General features: G+C 40.9%; 1 protein-coding gene across 4 annotated transcripts in view; it reads right to left on the reverse strand.

Moving 5' to 3' along the window:
• Positions 1–6,070: 6,070 nt before the first annotated feature.
• The window catches only part of LRCH2 (leucine rich repeats and calponin homology domain containing 2), a 60,033-nt gene continuing 43,137 nt past the window's right edge, over positions 6,071–22,966 (reverse strand). Inside the window, exons 8-22 of one of the 4 annotated variants that reach the window (XM_053373376.1) lie at positions 22,648–22,759; positions 21,001–21,098; positions 20,811–20,878; positions 20,396–20,500; positions 19,701–19,778; positions 18,506–18,574; positions 17,519–17,567; positions 14,345–14,461; positions 11,550–11,594; positions 10,094–10,144; positions 9,477–9,534; positions 8,428–8,537; positions 8,125–8,262; positions 7,429–7,506; positions 6,071–6,630 (exon numbers count right to left, since the gene is read on the reverse strand). In XM_053373376.1, coding sequence (XP_053229351.1) covers positions 6,511–6,630; positions 7,429–7,506; positions 8,125–8,262; positions 8,428–8,537; positions 9,477–9,534; positions 10,094–10,144; positions 11,550–11,594; positions 14,345–14,461; positions 17,519–17,567; positions 18,506–18,574; positions 19,701–19,778; positions 20,396–20,500; positions 20,811–20,878; positions 21,001–21,098; positions 22,648–22,759 — 1,296 coding nt within the window. In that variant the 3' untranslated portion in view covers positions 6,071–6,510. The remainder of the gene's footprint in view (positions 6,631–7,428; positions 7,507–8,124; positions 8,263–8,427; positions 8,538–9,476; positions 9,535–10,093; positions 10,145–11,549; positions 11,595–14,344; positions 14,462–17,518; positions 17,568–18,505; positions 18,575–19,700; positions 19,779–20,395; positions 20,501–20,810; positions 20,879–21,000; positions 21,099–22,647; positions 22,760–22,966) is intronic. The other 3 variants (XM_053373377.1, XM_053373378.1, XM_053373379.1) reach the window with 3 other exon arrangements.

A 22,966-nucleotide genomic window follows, 5' to 3' on the forward strand; every position in this document is an offset into this window, starting at 1 on the left:
ACAGACATTGATAAATAATTTATTGTTCACCAATTAGGAGTGGCTTCACAGATACTCTGAATCTAGTTTAATGGCATAATCTAATTATGTCAGCCAGGCCCAAGATTGACAAGTGGGGAGGGAGTGATATTTTAGCAATTCCTACTGTCCTCCCAGAGACATCACCTTGCCAACAAAGGTCTATAGTAAAAGCCATGGTTTTCCCAGTAGTAATGTATGGAAGTGAGAGCTGGACCATAAAGAAGGCTGATCACCGAAGAATTGATGCTTTTGAATTATGGTGCTGGAGGAGACTCTTGAGACTCCCACGGACTGCAAGAAGATCAAACGTATCCATTCTTAAGGAAATCAGCCCTGAGTGTTCACTGGAAGGACAGATCGTGAAGCTGAGGCTCCAATACTTTGGCCACCTCATGAGAAGAGAAGACTCCCTGGAAAAGACCCTGATGTTGGGAAAGATGGAGGGCACAAGGAGAAGGGGATGACGGAGGACAAGATGGTTGGACACTGTTCTCGAAGCTACAAACATGAGTCTGACCAAACTGCAGGAGGCAGTGGAAGACAGGAGTGCCTGGTGTGCTCTGGTCCATGGGGTCACGAAGAGTCGGACACGACTAAACGACTAAACAACAACAAGTGTCCTCCCAATACTAACATTCTTACTTTGAGGAAAGATCAAACTACTTTGACACTGGTTTAAGTATGCAGTAGAACAGTTTCTCAACCCCCAGGTGTTGTTGGACTACAACTCCCATCATCCCTAAACACTGGTCCTGCAAGCCAGGGATGATGGGAATTGTAGTCCAACAATAGCTGGGGACCCAAGTTTGAGAAACACTGTAGTAGAAAATGCTCTACCTGTTTCTTAACACTGTTTTTGTATATTCCAATGGCTTACTCTGTAGACCAGGTATGAGAAAACTTTGGGCCTCTTGATAGTGCTGGACAGAGATGATGGGAGTTGTTGTTCAGCAGCATCCAAAGGACCAAAGGTTCCCAACCTGCAACACCTTTTTCAAGGCAGGATACTAATACTATTATGGAGGTGATTTAACTGTGAGAAACAGCATTCAAGTTTTATTCAGTCACGTGAAAGATGAATTCAAGACTGTGCTTGTTCAAAGATTCTGTCAGTGGAAGTTTTTTGTGTTCAGAAGTGCACAATTGTGCATGTTGGAAGCAAGGAGGTTTGCTCTTATTGGGGAAATGGTAAAAATGTACTTCTTAAAAATAAAAATGGCCACACCTACCATTATCTTATTATCTAGACCACAGTGCACTCTGAACCTTTAACGTGCAGAATTTTGCAGCATGCCAATTTTTGGCAAATGAGCAAAATGAGAATCCTGGAGAAGTTAGAGCTCCACAAAAGTAATGGGCTTAGATGTATTGCTTGGTTTGCTTATGAAAAGGGGGTTAATATTCTAGGCTAGGACCCAAAACTCCACATTAATATAGTGACTGAGACTCTCGTCCCCCACTTCAAACCAAACCATTTTCGAAACCAAGAGGAATGTCACTAGTTGCTGACTTACAGCCTAGGTATACAAATCACCATCTGAAGGACAAGGGCCTGGATTTTATTTATTTGTAATGAAGAACAAAAGAGAATAAACACTTTCAAGAACAAGAGAAAGGATAGGAGTGAGAGGAGGAGGAGGAGTGAGCTGTGACATCTCAAAACAGAATCCACTTTTGTACATTGTGGTGTTTGAGTGCTGCATGGTGGAATGCCTAAAAATATTGAGGTCTGGGCTCATTCTGCATCCAACTGCACCCAACATCACACCAGCTTTTTCTATTAAACTGTGCTAAGGTGATTTTATATTTCACAAAATCTACAAAAATGATATTTATCTTTTCTTTCTTGTAACAGACTGAAATTAAACCTTAAAAGGTTTTCAAAGCTAACATTAACTAAAAATACAATTATGGGAAAAACTGTGAAAGGAAAGGTCTAATCTACAACAAATCATGCTCTATTTAAAAGCTTCATAAAACAGTTTAGTGTGCTTTTTATTTGGCTCAAGGATGCCATCGACAAGGCCTGCCTTAGGCTCACAACACACGCTTGAAGGGAGGAAGAAAAAGCAGCTAGTCACAAAGTTCACTTTGCACATATGTTGTGAAAGCATTCAAGACCCCCTGTACCCCTTTTGCCCCACACTACAAATTTAACCCAGTAACTATTATGTGGTACTGCAGCCAACAGCAATTCAACAGGGAGTTCCTTGGGTAATGGAGAGTTAAGAACAAAGAAGTACCGTATTTTTCGCTCTATAAGACGCACCAGACCACAAGACGCGCCTAGTTTTTGGAGGAGGAAAACAAGAAAAAATATATTCTGAATCTCAGAAGCCAGAACAGCAAGAGGGATCACTGCGCAGTGAAAGCAGCAATCCCTCTTGCTGTTCTGGCTTCTGGGATAGCTGCGCAGCCTGCATTCGCTCCATAAGACGCACACACATTTCCCCTTATTTTTTAGGAGGGAAAAAGTGAGTCTTATAGAGCAAAAAATACGGTATGTTTTATCATTTGGACAAGGAAGAAGAATTTAGTTTGAAAATTGCAGACACACAGCTCAAAAATGAGAAAAGAGTCTGGCTTTTTCCATTTAATTAAATAAATGTATACAGGCATACCTCATGTTGCGTCTGCTTCAGGTTACGTCTTTTCAAGTTGCGTCCTGTGGCAACCTGGAAGTACCAGAACAGTTACTTCTGGGTTTTGCCGCTTGAGCATGTGCAGAAGTGCTAAATCGCACTGTGCATGTGTGCAAACGCTGCGCTTCTGGATGTGAACGCTTTGAGTTGTGGACGTGCCTCCAGGATGGATTATGTCCGCAACTCGACGCAAAAATCTATACATAACAAAGAATCAGCAATGGGTTGGGACTCTTCCACTGTACAGTGAAGTAATTAAATGAAAGGTTAATTTCAAAGACATGGTAATTTATCTCATTTCTACCATTCTCATCACACTGCAGAGCAAAAGGGGGAAAGTTACGGGAACACCCATTGTGGCACTGATGGATTTGTCTCCAAGGCCTGTAAATAGGGCACAGAATAGCTTCTAAAATGATGGGGAGTAGAGATACAGATGGACTGATTATAAGAGGTGCAATCTCTTACTAGCCGGGGTGTGTGGTGTCATAATGGACCTGCTGCATGAACTGTGGCTCTAGTACAAAGGGGTAGTGGGGGGTGTACAGGAAAAGAGGAGCTAGCATCTTGCCTTATGATGCATGACCATGCATTGCTGCTGCCAGGATGTAGCAATCCCCTTCCTCCTTTTCACCCTGTGCCCAGCAGCTGTTCTTTCCCCCAACTCAACATTTTTGTTACAACAGAAATAGAGGGAAAGGGAGAACAGCAAATAACATGGGGGAACAGGAATCTCTCCTTGCCCCTGACAAGCAAGCAAGCAAGCAAGCAAGCAAGCAAACAAACAAACAAACAAACAAACAAACAAACACACAAACAAACAAACAAACAAACAAACAAACCTGATTTGCAGCTTTAGGATTACTGACCACACAGTGCAGAGGGAACAGCTCAATGCCCTGAACCAGCCAGCTGCCCAACACTTTTGTAAATATTGCAAAATAGAGCTTCTTTAGGGCTCAGTTTCACTACTCCGTAGTAACAGAAGTCAGGAGCAAGATGTAAAGTCCTGACAAGTCACAATATAAACCTGAGATTTATTTATTTGGCAGTTTTACCTCAACATCCTTAACTCATAAGCTTCTGTACGACTCCCATTTAAATCACACCATATGTCACTGTTAAGTGTCAGACAATGAAAATAATTTAAAGAAAGTGGCATCCATTGTCCAACAATACATTGAAAAAATGATTAAGTATCAAATTAAATAGGATAAATAAAAGCATATTTACATTTTTTTTCTTTAGAAAACCAAACCTAATAAATTCAAACTGTGCAAACTGAAGAACATCCAACACTCAGATGTTAGTCCTTTAAACTTTACGTTACCAATCTTACAAAAACCTAATATTCAAAAATACACATTGCATCTATTGAGACACAAAGAAATTGCAAAGAAGTTTAAGACTAGTAAAAGAGTTATCACAGGCACTTCACATGTAAACAATCTACAGTACAACTGAAAAAAAATATTTTGGCACCAACCTAGAATACTGAAAAACCCACATAAAACTTGTCCTTTATACTGTATCTTATTCTGCCATCATCATCATCAATATCAACATCATCATCATCATCCGCCCAACTAAAATACGGGAGATGGTACAACAGCAAGAAGTGCAAGAAATTAGGGACACAATCTTCTGGAAACTGGAAAAAAATGCATCACATGATTTATCATCCAGATTTCTCACACCATGCTGCAGTGATTCTTTTGTTGTTGAAAAAAATGTACATAAAATAATTTTAGACTTCTTTTAATGGAAATGTGATTAAGAGCTGCTATGCATATTATATTTTTAGCGTGGCCCCATAATGCACACACTAAAACCATAATATATGCAAGACAGCATTGCACATTTTTCAAAATGCATCCATGACAAAGAACCAGCAACGGGTTGGGACTCTTTGCCATATAAAAATCTCCAAAGCTCTATGTTTCTTGTTCATTATAAAACGTGTGCAGCAAACCTAGGAGACAGCCTAACACAGTGTAGCATAAAATAGGAAAAAGAAATAATGAAATATTAATAAGAGAACTCAGAATGTGTACTACCTTGAAAAAGAGATTTTGATAATCTCAAAATCCCTTATAGCTCTGGATTAAGCAAGCAAGCAGTACAATTCTTTACCATACTGGAAAACTGTCAGTTTAACATAAACATATGTTTAAAGTAAGGCGCGGTCTACAGGTGAAACTCAAAAAATTAGAATATCTTGGAAAAGTTCATTTATTTCAGTAATTCAACTTAAAAGGTGAAACTAATATATGAGATAGACTCATGACATGCAAAGCGAGATAATGTCAAGCCTTTATTTGTTATAATTGTGATGATTATGGCATACAGCTGATGAAAACCCCAAATTAACAATCTCAGAAAATTAGAATATTAAATGAAATCAGCAAAACAAGTATTGCAAATAGAGCAATACTGGACCTCTGAAAAGTAGAAGCATGCATATGTACTCAGTACTTGGTGTGGGCCCCTTTCACATCAATTACTGCCTCAATGCGGCGTGGCATGGATGCTATCAGCCTGTGGCACTGCTGAGGTGTTATGGAAGACCAGGAAGCTTCAATAGCAGCCTTCAGCTCTTCTGCATTGCTCGGCCTCATGTCTCTCATCTCTCTCTATGGGGTTCAGATCAGGCGAGTTTGCTGGCCAATCAAGCACAGTAATCCCATGGGCACTGAACCAGGTTTTGGTACTTTTGGCAGTGTGGGCAGGTGCCAAGACCTGCTGGAAAATGAAGTCAGTATCCCCATAAAGCTCGTCTGCGGAAGGAAGCATGAAGTGCTCCAAAATCTCCTGGTAGACGGTTGCGTTGACCCTGGACTTAATGAAGCACAGTGGACCAACACCAGCTGATGACAGGGCTACCCAAATCAACACAGACCGTGGAAACTTCACACTGGACTTCAAGCATCTGGCATTGTGTGCCTCCCCATTCTTCCTCCAGACTCTGGGTCCTTGGTTTCCAAATGAGATGCAAAGGTTGCTCTCATCAGAAAAGAGGACTTGGGACCACTGAGCAACAGACCAGTTCTTTTTTTCTTTAGCCCAGGTAAGACGCTTCTGACGTTGTTTCTTGTTCAGGAGCGGCTTGACAAGAGGAATACGACATTTGAAGCCCATCTCCAGGATCCGTCTGTGTGTGGTGGCTCTTGATGCACTAACTCCAGCCTCAGTCCACTCCTTGTGCAAGTCCCCAACACATTTGAATGGTCTTTTCCTGACAATCCTCTCCAGGCTGCAGTTATCCCTGCTGCTTGTGCACCTTTTCTTCCACACTTTTCCCTTCCACATAACTTTCCATTAATGTGCTTCAATACATCACTTTGGGAACATCCAATTTCTTCTGCAATTACCTTTTGAGGCTTTCCCTCCTTATGGAGAGTCTCAAGTGTCAGGTCAGCAGCCTTCCCCATGATTGTGCTTCCTACTGAACCAGACTGAGAGACCATTTAAAGGCTCAGGAACCCATTGCAGGTGTTATGGATTGAATAGCTACTGCACCTTTTCACAATATTTAATTTCTGAGATTGTTAATTTGGGGTTTTCATCAGCTGTACACCATAATCATCACAATTATAACAAATAAAGGCTTGACATATCTCGCTTTGCATGTCATGAGTCTATCTCATATATTAGTTTCACCTTTTAAGTTGAATTACTGAAACAAATGAACTTTTCCACAATATTCTAATTTTTCGAGTTTCACCTGTACAATATCTGGCCTGCAATCACTTCTGATGGCTTAGGGTGTTCCTCTGAAGGAAGCTGAACTGGAATCAATCCACATCAACACACATCATGGCAACAAGTTGGTTCTCTGAGTGTCCTGTTACAGGCAGGAAAGCTGTGATGCTTTAGATGAAGGTATTTCAAGAAGAGCTTGAACAGTAACTCCAACTTTCACAAGGCCCCTTTCTTCCAAAATGTGATGGGGCAGGCAAAGTCTTTCCTAGGAAAGAAAATGACTTTTCAGTATGGTTTGTTGCTGTTAATGCCCACACAGACATCCTAACTTTCCAGAATAGCAATTTACTCAAATGTCCTACTTCCTCAGGGATTGGGAACCTCTGGTCCACACCCAGGTACAGCCCATGGAGGCTTCCCTTCCAGCCCTTCCTCCTACTGGAACAAGTTAAAGACATTCCTCCTCTCCCTCCCACAATTGTTCATACTTTGAAGAAAGGCCTGCCCCCAGCAGTTGTTGAACTACAACTCCCATCATCCCTAGCTTGCAGGACCAGTGGTCAGGGATGATGGGAGTTGTAGTCCAACAACAGCTGAGACCCACGTTTGAGGAACATTGGACTAATGTATCTTGCATGAGTCTGTTTTATTAATAAGTTTTCCCAGCTTATACTAATCAACAGCAAATTCTTCATCATTTGAGCAGGTCGTCACCCCCAAACCTATAAAGCCACACTATTGCTGAGGTTTGCTCAAGTGAGATGGGGAAACCTGTGGCCCTCCAAATGATATTGGACTCCCAATTCCTATCAGTCTCAGGCAAAATGACCAGTGGCCCAGGTTCACCCTCTGGCATTTCCAGGTAGGGTTGGAAGACTTCAGTGTGAAATCCTGGAGAGCCATTGCCAATCAGTAAAGTAAGTACTGAGCTACATGGACCACTGGTCAGAGTCCTGGGAAGGCAGATTTTGGAAAAGGGATGACAACATCCCTTTCCCAAAAGATCTAGCAAAAGCTAAGCTGATCTGGTTGGTCAATCAGAAAATCATTTCAGCATTTTTACCTGTGGGACACCTAGTTTTTTGCAAGCATCAAGGAAGTTTTCAACATTTCTTCGGCACTTTGCCATACTGAGTTTAGGCTGTTAAGAGGGAGATACAGCTGTCATTATTAATATTTTTGCAAAGAACTTGAAGCTTTACATTACAAATATACAATAGCAGCTCTGATCACTTAAAACAGTGGTCTTCAACCAGTGTGCAGCAGCACCCTGGAGTACCTTGAATGATGGTCAGGGGTGCTGTGGGCAACACTGGTCTCTGTCCCTCTTTCCTTCCCTCCCTTCTCTGATGCCCTCTCACATCTCTGCCTACCAAAGGCTTGCACAGCTTTTTACTGCAGCAGCCCTGGCTATAAGCTCTGCAGGCAAACTCTGGGAGGCACCTCTCTTTGGGGCGGGAGGGGGGGCACCAACTCAGAGACCAGGGACGGCAGCAGTGGCTGCTCGGAGGGCTGCCAGCTCTGCAGGCAAGGAGTGGTGCAACTGGGCTCCTGAGCCCGACAGGGGAGCCACAGAAAGAATGTAGTTGGTCAAGGGAGCCATGGACTCAAAAAGGTTGAAAACATCTGTCTTAAATTATCACTTAAAGCAACTGATCTTAAGGCACAAGGTTATAAGGAGGCTTACATAAATGCATTGTGAAGGGATGTAAAAAAAGGGAATGGCCATGTCTGTTTTGAGAATAGATGGCTTACTCACCACAGCTGGTGATGGGACATGAATACTGGCAACAGATCGAGGTCTTATATGATTGGCTAAATGGCACAGAACCACCCCATCCATTAATGCTGCTCCAATGTCATCTGGCAAACTGACCTTCAATCGCGACTCTAGATTCTAGGAAAATAAGAGAGTACAATAAGGATAATGCTCATTTCAAGGCCACTTTAAAAGAAGCCAGGTTTCATATTTTCTGTGTGTATTATTTAACTAAACACATTCAAATGACATGAACGTTAACTCTGCAAACCAAGGAATTCATTTCAGACAGAATAAAATTACATTGCGCAGCTGCTTTATTTGTTCTCTCTCTTCCCTTAAGTGCTCCATTTTCCTCCTCATTGTGAATCCGGGGTCTGCGGCACTGTAGTCCTGGCGAGAGCGGCCAAAAGCTGCAAATGGAACGAGGAAAATCTGAGGAGGTTTTGTTTCCTTAACTAAACTGTTCACAAGAGTCACTACCAACAAGACAAAAAGCCACTGATATTAAAACTAATCTCAGTAAAACGTTCCTGTACCACTTGATGACTTGAATCAGAAAAAAACTTTCTGTTGGATACCTGGATGAAGAATACTCTGGATTTATGCAAATCAACAGAAATCAAGCATATTGCTGACAGTGTGGTGAAGCATATACAATTCCAGTTGTGTAAATGGATTCTGACTTGGGCTCAAACAAGCATATAAACTACTTTGTCCCAAGAGAGATCATTACTCCATCTGGCCCAGGACTAGCTACTTCAAAAATAGCTCTCCAAGATCTCACAGTGGGGCTTGGAAATATGTCTGCCTGGGAGCCATTTTATTAGTGAAGGAGGAGATTGCAAAGCAAGGGCTCTGCAACACCAAGGCTCAACTCACATCTAGCCCCCCTCCCCATCCACTCACCCAGAGGTCCCAGTGTATAATTTTTTTTGGGGGGGCTGCTTTGGTTCAGGGTGGTGCCCAACTAAGTCAGGCTTAAAAGCAGACTCAGGGACATCAAGCCACAGCAACTAATTTTAATGGGTCAACTGAGCTACATACAACCAAATAACCTTTGCTAGTTTTGTTCAATCTGCATATGACTATTCACATCCTCCCTAACCACCTCTGTATGATTCTCTGCTGAAAAATCACCTTCTAATGTGACTATTTGATTCTCCTACAGCAGTTTGTGAAGGACTTCTCATGCAATTTCAGCATATGTGAAAATATATGAATTATATATCCCAGCTTCTAAGAAACCCACAGCAAGACTGATAAGAGCAATTCTATCCTTTTGCCACCTCCAAAATAACCTATTTTCCATGCATCCCTTAGATGTTCAGTATGTGTGGAATGGTGCCTACCTGATCTGGGCTTCAGTCCAAAAGGACCATGAGAATTGCCATCGGCCCTTTCATAATCCTAGGGGTGGGGGGAGAAGGGGGATGTCAGAAGGCCCCAAAACATAACTAAAGTCACACAGAAGATTGTTTTCATGTGGCAAGTACATAGTCTTCCTTGACAGAAAGGGGGAAATGTTTTATTTTTTTTTAAATTTAGCTCAATTATAATACTGTATTTGGGGAGATGCTACACCAAGATTGCTCACTCCTTTCTCTCTTCTCTGCATGCATAACAAACATTGGCTGTCGCCAGGGGAAGCCCCAAGGAAATGAACTGGGCTTATACAGGAGAATCTTTTCTTTGGAACACAAGCAACACTTAAAACATGAATTCATCAATAATTCATTCAATAATTATTATTTTTTGGTCATGAAAATGGGATATACCTTAAGCAGTTAGAAGCTTACTTTTCTGTCATACATTATAGCTACTGTATAATATACTCCAGATAATTCTTCAGAAGAACTGTCTTTGTACAGTATTCTCTAATTTAGAAAAGAACGGCATATTTCATGTGAGTTCCATGCAGCGGTGTTAACAGGTAGTGAAAAACACACTGACACAAACAGACTTGTACCTCAGATGACACAGGAGACTGTGGGGACACATTAGTATTATCACTGTCTTGCTAAAAAGAAACCAAAAAGATGGAATTATAAAATGAAAGATATGTTTTTAAATAAAAAATTGCATGATTATGAACATGTATGATATACAAGTATTCTTACACATAGATGTATGATTGAACATGTGTATGCAACAACTAAGACATGGCTGCTCAGCAGTTTCACAATGAAGGATTTGGGAAGTTTCTGAACCTTGGTCCTTCTGCAAGCGGAACAGTGTGCCATTTTTAATACTGCATTTATGGCGCTGAACTCAGGAAACTGTCTGCTGGAGAGTTCAAACTGGATGCCATGGCCAGCTGGAGAAAGCAAAGAACTAAGCACAAAGCTAACAATGGGAAGCCCTAGTATTCACTGGGGAGTGTGGTCAACATCTACATTAAAGCTATTAACTGTCATTAAATGGTCAGATATAGAAGTCTGTATGAGCTTTTTTTGTATGAGCTTTTTAAAAAAATGATACCTGGTTTCTTAATCTTTCTAAATTCCCACTGGAGTTTGCCCCTGAGGCATCCACCAACCCCCTTAAGTTGAAGAACACAGCATATCTGGTGAAAAAACTTCTTAAGTGATTAAAAACTAGGTGTTATTTGGGAAGCTTCAACAGTATAAAGACAGAGGGGAGTGGGGAGTTGGGACACACACACACACACATGATTCAGCTGCACTAGGAATTCTGCCAGTGAACTTCTAAGTAGAAACTATGACCTGGACACTTCTGCATTCAGGCAATGACTGGGTTCATCACATTTTCCCATTTCATCACATTTTGCCCAATTTGAGTTAACATTTCAGTCAAAGACCCGAAGCAAAACAATTCCTGCAGCGCATGTGTTTGGTTGCCTTGCTTTCCTCTCCTTTTTACCCCCTTTTAAAACCACTTTGTCACAGAATTTATTTTTTTAAAATCAAGGTTTTGAGAAAACCAAAGATCCCACTGGTCCCTGCATTCCAGAATACCCCCTCTTTCAAAACAACAAAGCTGATTCAAATAAAAACTGCTAGAAATGAAAAGTGTGCACCTTACCCCATTTGCCGCCTAATACAGAGCAGCACCTAAAAAAATTAACATTACCAGCATGCACTGCCACTGTTAATCACTTAGTGGAGATGGCAGTGACAATGAGAGAAGCAATAAGGGGAAAAAGTGGGGGAGACCCTAAACTCCATGCGAAGTTCAAGGAACTGAGCCTCAACACTTTAGAGGCTCATGTTGACAGACACCATGGAAACAAAGCATCAAGGTACCCTACACTGGACAGGATGAATTCCACCTTTACAAGCAGCATCGGCTTCCCAGAGGTTCAGAAGTTTTGTACATGAGCCTAAAGTAACGTTACAGCCAACTGGATCAGCACAAGTTCCAATTCCTTATGTAGTTGGCTTCTTGTCACAGTGCTAACTCACCTCATCATTTTCATTGCCACTTGAACTCTTCCGGGAAGACTTGTACTGAAAGGCAAACAGTTTGTTTTAAACAGCTATTTATACCATATCATTTATGTTATGTTGCCAGAATCCACTCCTTAGCTGTGCTGCTGCCTTCTGGACCTGTGGCCACAGTTCATGCCTTTTCATGCTGTCCACAATGTCAAAAGTCTCATGGGCATTTTAGGGTGGCAACTGACAATTCTTGTGTTTGAGTGGGCTGAATCCTGCCCACGGGTTAATGATCCCCAGCTTAAATCTTCAAGTACAACAAAACATATTACATGTTCTAAGCAAAAAGAAACTGAAGGACATATATTTTACTTCCTTCCATATTGCAAATGTCTTTTATAAAGCCCAGCATGGTATGTGTTTCTTCTCCACGATGTACTCAAAACTGGATTTTGAGGAAGCTAGTTTAGCAACTGCCTTTCTGTAAAATTACTATTTCCGGAACAAAACTGTTTAAGGGTTTGGTGGGGAACTTGTGGTCTTCCAGGTGTTGCTGGACTACAACTCCCATTATCCCTAATATTTTCAATATTGTGATATATCAACATCATGATATATAAATGGAAACTGCTACTACTTAAAGGTCTTAAACTGATAACTGATGATATTATCAATCACCTCATGGTGACTTTCAACAGCAGGAAAGCCAAAATGTATCCCAACAGTATGGCAATGAGTCATAGTGCATACAAATAATAGTGCATACAAATAATCTGAGACTGTCAAACTGCCAGCAGGCCTGCTAGGAGACACAAGCGGCAGCAGCCTGAGGATGGCAGAATCAACAATGTTGGGGGGGGGCAGAAGCAGTGGCGGCCTGCAAGGCCTTGTGGTGGTGATGGCAGTAGTGGAGGCAGCCTGCAAGGCCTTGCAGCAGTGGCAAAAGCGGTGGTGGCCTGTAAGGCCTTGTCATGGTGGTCACACACCCCTTTTTAGAACCTAACTTCGAAGCTGCATGGATTGGGGAGAGGGAGAATTCTGAAGCAGCTATGTGACCATTTTAACCACAAATATCAATCAAATACCGATTTAAAATATAGTTTGCTTTGAAGTGTGACACTGTATTGCGCTTGTCTTACTGTACATCCCGGAATTTTTAAGCGTCATGAGTGAAACATCTGACAAAGTCAGCTTCATAATGGAAGACATTCTATATTTCAATCCAACTTGAAGCTTCGCACAGAAACCTCAGTTATGCCCACTGGGTTCCAAGGGAAAGACTTCTATCCTCAGAAAGCAGGCAGTGCCCTCTGGTGGTGAACTCTTACTTTCAAATTTAAGCTGTGTTTCTGGTTCTAGAGTTCAACACAAAGTCAAAGGGAAATGCCAGCAAGTTGAAAGATTTGGGAAATCTTAACAGCAGAAGTAATTTTCCCCATCCTGCCATCAGTATAAATTTTATTTATTTTAGATAGCATGGAAGAAAGACAGGTGCTTGGAGTCTCGTACCAATATGGGAATACAGCTGAAGAGTATGGTTAAGCAGACATTCTAAAATACCTAGTCCAGTATAAAAGGCTGAAAAGCCAATAAAAATTTTATTAAAAAAAATAAAATAAAAGGCAAGGCATTGCTCCAACAGCTAATGTCATTGCTATGCCTCATTTTGTAATGGAAGTAATTAAAGACATAGACATGGATGTGGTTGCAGGTTAGTACAAACAGCAAATATTGGATACTTCCTGAAAAGGACTAGGCACATTTATAGAGAAGATTTGCTGATAATTATAACAGCCTTGCAAATATGCACAGAAAAGTTACTAGATTGCTGGGAGAGGAAGGATGTGAGGAGGCAGGCAAAGCTATAGCCTTTCCGATGTAGCAAGAGCATTTTCTTGCAGTGCAATACTGAAATCACTAGACCCTAGAGCATAATCCTGCTCAAACTCTTTTTGCACGCTTTCAGCCTCTTCTCTTCTTCTTCTCTTCCATAATTTGCATCAACTTTTAAAAAAGAGAGTTTGATATCAACCACTGTCTGAGGTTCAAATAAGTCAAATTAGGCTTTGGTTATATGCTTTGAATGGACTAAGATGGAAGTTGACACTGAAGTAACACTGAACTTCAGCTGTTTTTAAAAGGAGTAGTTTTTGTATTTAGATTGTGTGCATGTGAGAAATTGGCTATTTAGGAACACTTTGTGTGAAGAGTTGCAATCTCTTTAAATTATACCAAATTTCAAGTGAGAAGATGGAGTCTAGGGGAAGAATTTTTGTTCACTGAATGGATTTTCTTCCAGCATACTCAATTTGTACAAAGTAATGTCAATCACACAGCACTTAGCTACATAAAGTGCTTTTCAGCACTTCCTGTAACAACCATGCAAAATTGCTCTTTATTTTCATTTTATTCAGTAAGGAAATCAAGGGTCTCAGTGGATCTAGGCTTTTGACCTCAGTCTGCAAGTACAGCTAGACACAACAGATATTTTCCTTGTATATCCTCCAAATGCTTACTGACTTAAAACAGAAAAGCTAGGAAAACACTAATTCACGGTAAAGCAACCCTCATAGGCTAAACATGCAACATGAAATAATGCACAAAACCAACTAGTATTTGACACCTTGAGCTGTCATTCAACAACAACATGCTGTTGAGGGGGGAAATTCCATTTCAGTTGTCCCTTGCCAAAAGGTATGGCCAGGGTGATACCTTAACCTAGGCTTTCCTTTTTTTATATAATAAACCTTAATTTTTGTAGAGATACTCAGGCCGCTAATCAGATTAAGCATCAAATTTGCCACCATAAAGGAACAACATACCTTGAAATATTCTTTTCTGATTTGCTTGCTCCGCCTCCTCTCCTCATTTTGCCAGATAACTGGCTGCATGTCCGGCCAGTGTTGCTCATTTGGGTGGTCCTTCCGATCCTCCAGTGACTGATGGGAGAAATAAGTAGCTTCGTAAGACAAGAAATTCCACTCTGACCTTCCAGCAAGCAGTTCAGATTAAATTATGTACCGTATTTTTCGCTCGATAACACGCACCTGACCATAACACGCACATAGTTTTTAGAGGTGGAAAACAAGAAAAAAAAATTCTGGATGAAACAGTGGATGTATCATTTTTGTGCTTCATGCTGTGGCCACAGACATGTGATTTGACGGTGAGTTTGGAGTAGCCCAATGCAAAAATCCTGAGAATCCATGTGGATCTGTGCTTTGTAACCACGTTTTTGCACCACTGTGGCCCCAGGCAACAGTGGGTGCATGATTTTTTTGGTGCAGGTTGTAGCCATGGACATGCTATGTGATCTGATGGTGAATTTGGGGTGACCCAATGCAAAGATCCTGAGGATCCATGTGGATCCGTGCTTTGTAACCACGTTTTAAGTGGGGAGGGAAGGAAAAACAAAGAAGGGGCAAGGAGAACGAGAGGGGTGTGCAGAGAAGCAGCTGGCTAACAATGCAGGAGAGGGGTTTAACGGGAGGGAGGAAAGGAAGGCAAAAGTTTCCCCCCACCCACCCATGCCAACCCTCTTTCTCTCTCTCTCCCACCTGCATGTTTTCCGGCTGCCTGCGAGTCCCTAGAATGCTGGACGCAGCAGCAGCAGCACCAGAGCACGGAGAGGAGGAGGTGGTGGCTGTCGGCTGCGCTCCTAGCCGATGGAACCTGAGCCGGGTGGGCCGGAGCCTGCGTGCAGTGTGACTAAGAAGGAATTAGAAGGAAGGACGTGATCCATTCCTTTCCCCTCTGCTTGCCAGGAGGGAAGGGATTTCCCTGCTCTTTGTTGCGTTTGAGCAAACACAGCAACCGAAAACAGAAGAGGGTGGGCAGTAAGACCCTGAGGCAGAATGCAGGAAAGCAGCAACCTCCTCTCTTTAGCCTTCCCTCCTCCACGCGATCTGATTTTTGCCCCTGTACTCGGGCCAGTCAGCTCTAGGGACCACACATTCACTCAATAACACACACAGACATTTCCCCTTACTTTTTAGGAGAAAAAATGTGAGTGTTATAGAGAGAAAAATATGGTATATCCTGGTCCTCAGAGTAGTCTGCTGGAACCACCCCCAATGAAAAAATAAGTAGGGGCTCCCCAAACCAGGGATGTGGAACCTTTTTCACAGTCAAAGGTCACATTTTTTCATGGGCCACCTTCAAGTGGCTAAGTGCCAGTAGGGTTTGGGGCAACAGATGCATAATAGGCTACAGGTCAGTCATGCAAAAGTCACAGGCTTGGAGGGTCACATATGGTCCCTGATCTCGAGGATCCCCACTCCTAAACAAAGAGCTCTGAAGATCAGAGAAGAGTTTACTGGCTGCACAGCTAGATTCACCCCTCATTACTTCTTACTTAGGGCATTGTAAACTTGCTGATCAGAGCAATGAAGATGTTCCTACTTCCAGTCAAGAAACTGAATTACATTTGGTACCAACTTTTTTGTTTAAGATAACAGTACCATGTGTAAAAAGTTACTGAGAGGAAAGTAGAAGGGTAGAGTAAGAAAATGACTATTAAAATATTACAGTGGCCACTAATTTTCCCATTTAGTCTAAATTATTGTCATTATGTTTCCATTTAAGTAGCCTTGCAGTTGGGTACAGGACATACAAGAGAATGTAGTGAAAAATACCCGAAGACTGATGCACACAACTACCTCATTCAGGCACAGCACTAAACTATGCTTTATACTAAAATTTTGTATTACATGAATGAACCTGAGTGACCCTGAGGTTAACATATTCCATTACCTATCAACTCTTTTGATGTGGCCATTCTGCTTCCATTTTTAATTAACCAGAGTTTAGCATTATATCTGAATATGGACAAACTGTGATTAAACTGTGGGATACTCAAACAAGCCAGTTTCAAATTCTGGTTCATGAAGCTGGCTTGTTTCAATAAACCGCTACACTTGATCTTAGCCAGAAGGCTGAGAAGTGATAAATGGTCATAAGATTAACCACATTATGCTATGGGGATTGTGCTGAATTGTGTTTAGCTGAACACATGTGTGAAAGCTTTCTATCTCCTCATGGCTAAATAATGCCAACCAGGTTGCCGCATGTAGTTATGAACTTCCATGTTTCTGGAATAAGCAAGCCATTCATGTGTATGACTCATGCCTCAAGTCTCTGAAAGACTGCTTCCTTCCCCACACTCTCCTGGGTGCCAAGATCAGCAAAAGGGGCCCTCTTGATAGTTCCTATGCCCTCAGAGGCTTGGGTAGGCCCAGGAAAGGGCATTATCTGTGATGTCCCCTAAACTGCAGAACTCCTTCCCAGCAGAGGTGTGTCTGACACATTCATTATACAGTTTCCGAGGAATACTGAAGTCGCACTTCTTTACCCTGTATTCTATTAAAATTTATAGCCAAATAACCAGAACAAGGAGTGTTTAGAGTCCCAATCAGGTGTCATCTTGTTTTGACACAATTTTGGCTACTAGTGTATATGCTGGAAGACACCCAGAGTGGCTGGGGCAACCCAGTCACATGGACAGGGTACAAATAAATTATTATTATTATTATTATTATTATTATTATTATTATTATTACCTCCTGCCCTGGGACCTTAAGGTAAAGTGTGGGTTGATAATGGTTGGTGATGGTAATAATAATAATAGCAGAAATTCCTCATGCGTCTGTTTCACTACACCATGGAAGAGAAAGTTCTTCATTAATAGGGGGAAATGGCCTGATACATTTGTCAAGGCAGTTTATCAAAAGGTTTGCACCTGGAGAAAGCAGGTTAAAAGTGCAGTAATTTAAAGATCAGCACTTCTGGGAGAAAACAATCTTTTTGTATTCTATTTTTGTTACATTTGTGCCAATGGCTAGAACTGTCAACTACCCTCCAGAGTCTGTATAGTACATTTGGCTAGTTTACCACCATACATGGCCATGGCCATGAAATCAAGCCAGTCAAGAAAGTAGGAGCAAAACTATCACAGCTGTGCAGACAGTATTTTGGATCCTTATGTATCTCTGCATTACCTGCCAACTGTATGGGGATGATGGAGAATTTGCTTCATCTGCTGAAAGACTAGATGAAAACACACACATAGTTTGTTAGAATGGATTTTTTCATCTTTTACACTGAGCCAAGTCAAGCAACTTACAATTATATACATATCAGCAAAAAAAGAGTCTTGTATCAAAATGACCTAGACATATATTTTTAAAAAGGGAGGGAGGGAAATCATTCTTATGGGCTATGTAGATGTGGGTAATCACACTCAGAAAGCTTGTTTACTAAGGAATAAACGAATCTAGAAAATCACCATGTTCTTAGTGTTCACAGCTGAGAAATCTTATAATAACTATACTCAATGAGAGTCTCCATTAAGGAATTCAGGTAACATACTCTGGAAGAAAGAATTTAAAGAGGGTTGTTTCATATCATGACTTGTCTTTTGGACGTCTATCTTGTGGAAGTGCATTCTTGTCACAATACTGAAGTGTTAATTTTAATGATTAATCAGCTGTGCTACATATCTTTGAAAACTTAACACCAGAACAAATTGTTTTCTCAAGTACTCAGAAGTTTAAAAAAAGGCTTTCTGGACAGTTGTTTAAATACATTAAGAGATCAGGAATTTACAACTGTTAACGCTGACTACAGCAAACAGTGCTGTGCAATAAATCAACATGGTATCTAGGGAAAGCTGTCTGCGTGCATTTCAAAGATCCATTTTTTTAAGCACACTTGTGCCTTTATCTCTGCCCTTAAAACACTCTTGAAATCTATGTAAAGCTTTGTAGGCTGTTTAATTCTGAAACACCTCGAAACCAACAGTTATGAAGAGCACCCTTGCACAGTGATATATTCTAGAATCAATTTCTGCTATCTGAAGGTAATGTGGAACTTTTGAGAAAGAATTAGGCACTTCTCAAGCAGCCTTTATTCAACCATCCCCACCATCATCACCACCACAGGGTTCACCCAAAGTATTTTACTACTAAGAAAAGCACAATTGATACCTTTTTTCTGATTCCATGGTCTGTTTTGGTCTGTTTCTTGTACTTGCTGAAGTGGAGTGATTCAGGAGTCTAAAATCAAACACACAAATGTGCACTTGAAACCACAAAAATTTCATGCTGAAATTGTGTAGTTTAAAATGCATTTGAATATTTACTGTCCAGCTCTGAGAATTTGAGCAAAAGTTTAGAGTCCAGATATCTCTACATGCTAATAGTCAGAGGAAAAATATGTTACTTTAACACCATTTTTATTGTTCTTAACTAATTTGAAGCCTGTTGTTTTTGGGTTACATGATCAAAGAAGGTGACTATGAGAATCACTGAGAAACATTCAGTCTGACTGGTGACTTAGTGAGGAAGATAGTACAGAATAGACAATATTTGACTAGATGCAACACTGACAATGGGGAAGAAAGATTCAGAAAAGGAAACATGACAGAAAAAAGCTGAGAAAAGATATGTGGTATTTCATCACAGAGAAGTTATTTGAAGATAGGTACAATAGCCACGCTCTTGATCTAGTGAGACCCAGAGCACCCCCATCTATTTCTGAGTCAGATGTACAGAGCATGCCTGAATATTGGACACAGGCAGAAGCATTTCCACAGTCAGACTTCTAACCATTGGGAAGACTTGCAGGCACACTACCCATAACCAAAAATATAAGTTGCCCCGTGAAGAAAAGAACAACACCTTTAAAAATCGCTCCCCTGTGTAAAGTTTCATCACTTTCATCCTCAAAAAGTATTTGTATTATTAAAATTCCAATATGTTTTCAATTTTGTTTTTATGTGAGTCATAATGGAATAATACAATTCTTGCCTCTATTTTTAAACTGTTGCATACGAACTGCTCTGAAACTGATTCTGATAAAGGGCAGCACAATTATTTTTTTAAAAAAAACACAAGCAAATAACGATAATCAAGCAATTCTATTGATGGAGCTGGTACTTTTAGAGCCCACTCCAGCTCTGATCTGTATCCTGCCCTATGCTATAGCTCCCCAGTTTGGGGTAAGGATTCTTACTACTTTAAGCCTTCGCATCTTTAGCAGCACACCAAAAAATGTTTTCATAGAATCATAGAATTGGAAGGGACCGAAGGGGTCATCTAGTCCAAGTCCCTGCAATGCAGGAATTGTCTGTTTGTCCCTTGTGTTGTCAGCTGAAATTCATGTGCCATAAAAACAAAATACCTTGATGCGCGTCCTGCGACCCTTGTCCTCTGGAAGAGCTTTTCACTGAATGAAGTTCTATAGCTTAATGGTCTCCGTCTGAATTCGTATTTCATGTACATCAAAACCCAAAGATGGAAGAAGGAAGGAGTAAAGGTTGACAGGAGAGGACAGGGACGTCATTAGTATAGTGAGCAGAAAGTAGTAAGGAGGTAGAGCTTTAACAGGGTTTAAAAGACAAAATGCTTAATGGTTGAGCTTTGTGTTACTCTTTTTTCCCCCTTTTTTCTTTTTGACAAGGCAAGAATCAGAGAATTTTGAGTAATCTTAGTTTACGCTCAGTCAGATTGCTAAACTCAGTTCATTTCAATCATTCACAGTTTTGCACTTACCAGTTTTAAAGTGGACAAATTGCACTCAAATGTTAGCTGCAGAGAAGCAATAAAGTTTGTTCATGTTTATCAACACTAAATCTCAAATATCTGAATATTAGAAGAGTCTGGTTGCTGGATTAGGCCAAATGCCTTTTGAGTCCACCCTGTTCTCAGTGGGCAACCAGATGTGTCTAGGAAGCAGGACCAGAGTTTGATTGATTTCTTGGTTAAGCTTCTGTGTCATTTGCCAAATTTTAAAACTCCACAAGCCTTTAACACAAAATGCAGCCAGGGGACTTGCATATAGAGTTCGCCTACTGTTGTGATCCAAAGGCTAAATACCTGTTCTTCTGTTCTTGTTGCAGCAGCTGGGCAGCTATTTTCCTTAGGTCAGTCACTTCCTTCAGTTCATCATCTTCCTCTGCCAATACCTGACCCTTCTGAACCCTAAAAAACACCACAAACATTTCTGTTTTAAATCAGAATGCCAGAGAAACAACAGAAAAAAACTAAGATTCCCTCCTCCAACAGCTACTCATATTTCCCATTCTAGATATTTTTTAGTACCCACTTGATTTGCATAATTTTAAGTTGTTTTAATCTGGTTTTAATATTGTGCGGTATTGTGTTTTAATACTGACGTTGAGTTTTTATTGTTGTAATCTGCTCTGGGACCTTCAGATGAAGGGCAGGCAATAAATCTTCATAATCATCAATACTAGTTAGAATGCCCAGTTAGTACTGCTAGGGAAAATACCTCTTCTCATCTCCCCAGTTTTCATTTTCTTCTGTTTTCTGAGACTTTTCAGTCTGCTTTGCTCGTTCCTAACATGCACACAGGGGTGGGAGGAAAAGGAGAGAAAAGAAAGTGTGCAGGGGTCACATTACTGAACTTCACAATATGTAAAGCGGGTTGCTAATATCCAAGTTATTCTTTAAGATGCTACCTTAATATACGAGATCGATGGCCCAGTTTGCACATCTCCTTGATCACAGGAAGCCACATCCTCTGAGCTGGGGTCAAGGTAATCACACACTTCTGGGTCTGGTCATCAGGGATGATGACAAAGCAAGGGGGGGAAAGGGAGATTTATTTTATACAGATAGATGTATAGCTCAAATAACAAAACAGAACTCCCTGAGACGAACATATAAAAACTAAACCAAACCAAACCAAGGCTGGCATGGCATATTACATTCACAGGAAACTATGATAAAGGTGGTTATCTATATATTTATTATAAAACAGAGACAAGTAAGTGGAAAGTACCATTATAAGGAAGAGAGGAAGTGTGGTGCAGATGACTTACAAAATACAGAAACATAAATCTGTAACTGAAACTATCAGAGGCACAAGGAATACAAAAAATAAAAGGCCCTATATTCCATGAAGAAAATTTGTCAGCCAATTAGATGTTACTTATCCCAGATTTCTTGAGGGACTTGTGGAAAAGAGAGATGTAAATTTTCTTTTTTTATATATTCAATAAAATCACACCAAACTAAGACAAAAGTGGTTATCTTTTCTTTTTTTAAAAAAACAAGTATACCGGTTTTCATGTAATGCAATTTTCCATATATTAATTCACCATAATGAGGTGTTAATTTCAGACAATGTTTTCCCTCTCCGGGCGACTGGTAGATGTGCAGCAATAAGAAGGCAACTTAACAAAGGTTTTGATTTTCTATTCTCTCCTTAAAAAAAAGACAATACCAACATAGGTGAGAATTATTTCTCTTTTTTGTGGGAGTGGGGTGATCTTATTTATTTCATCAAAAATGCATAAGGCTTCAGGAAGGACACATTCCATTCTTTCACGTGTCCTCCTATGGCTGCCAAACTTGTGGTTCTCATAACAAAGGACTAATCCTCAAGGCCAAACCCTTGCAAGGTCAAAGAGAGCCACTGCAAGGAGATTGAAAGCACTTGCTTATTTTTAAACAGTTTCCCAAGGGAAACTGTTAGTGTAAAACACGGTTGGGGAACTTCAGGCCAGAGGGTGGTCAAATGTGGCCCTCCCAGGGCTTTTTATCTGGCCTTCAACACTGCTCTACAACATCCTCAAATGCTTTCTTTCTGGCTTCAATGGGTCCTTTTCTATGAGAATGCCCCTTGCTTTCCTGGATGGAAGATGGAGGCATGCAGAAACCTCTAGCTTTTAAATGTGGCTAGAAAGTACCCTACAGTGCATATCTATTGCTTGACCCATTTTGCCTCTGGCCATTCCCAGCACTGGCAAGTGCCACCGCTGCCACCTGAAGATTACTCATAAGGAAAAGTGGCTATCAGATGGAGGATAAGTTCCCCACCCTCAGCTTAAACAACAATTTATTGAAACAAGCCAGGGTTAAACCATAGCTGATTATCCAGGCTTCTTTCAAACCACCATAATTTAAACTGACAAGGCTTTCCAGTTAGTGTAAATCGGTATGCTATCAATTGTCTCCTCACGGCTGAGGTAGAGGAAGAGAAGGGGAAGTACATGTGCCCAATGTTCTTTGAGGCCTGTAATCAGTAATGCAGTGTTACGACCAAAGCAGAAGAACTGTGAGTACAAAGAAGACATTCCTGAGAACCAGAAATTGGAACTCACCTTTATGCAGTTCAGGTTTATTTCCTAGTAACTGATTGTCGTTTCTGAGTGTCTGCTCCCTTGTCGATTCCGATACCTGAGAGTGAAGGCTGATTGTGTCATCATCGGATGGCTGAAAAGAGCAGTTAAGAGCATAACCTGCATATTCCACTTGTTGTTCTGATAAACTTTGCATCAGAAAATCAGCTTCCCACCACCAGCAGCAGAGGCCACTGTGGCACACTGCTGGAGGGCAGGCCTGTATGTAGAGCATTTCCTACTCACTGAGACAGGAGAAGACATATTTTCCATTTAATAAGGTATCCAACAGATGTCAAGT

This window comes from Podarcis raffonei, chromosome Z (assembly GCF_027172205.1).
Source record: "Podarcis raffonei isolate rPodRaf1 chromosome Z, rPodRaf1.pri, whole genome shotgun sequence".
Classification (NCBI taxonomy): domain Eukaryota; kingdom Metazoa; phylum Chordata; class Lepidosauria; order Squamata; family Lacertidae; genus Podarcis; species Podarcis raffonei.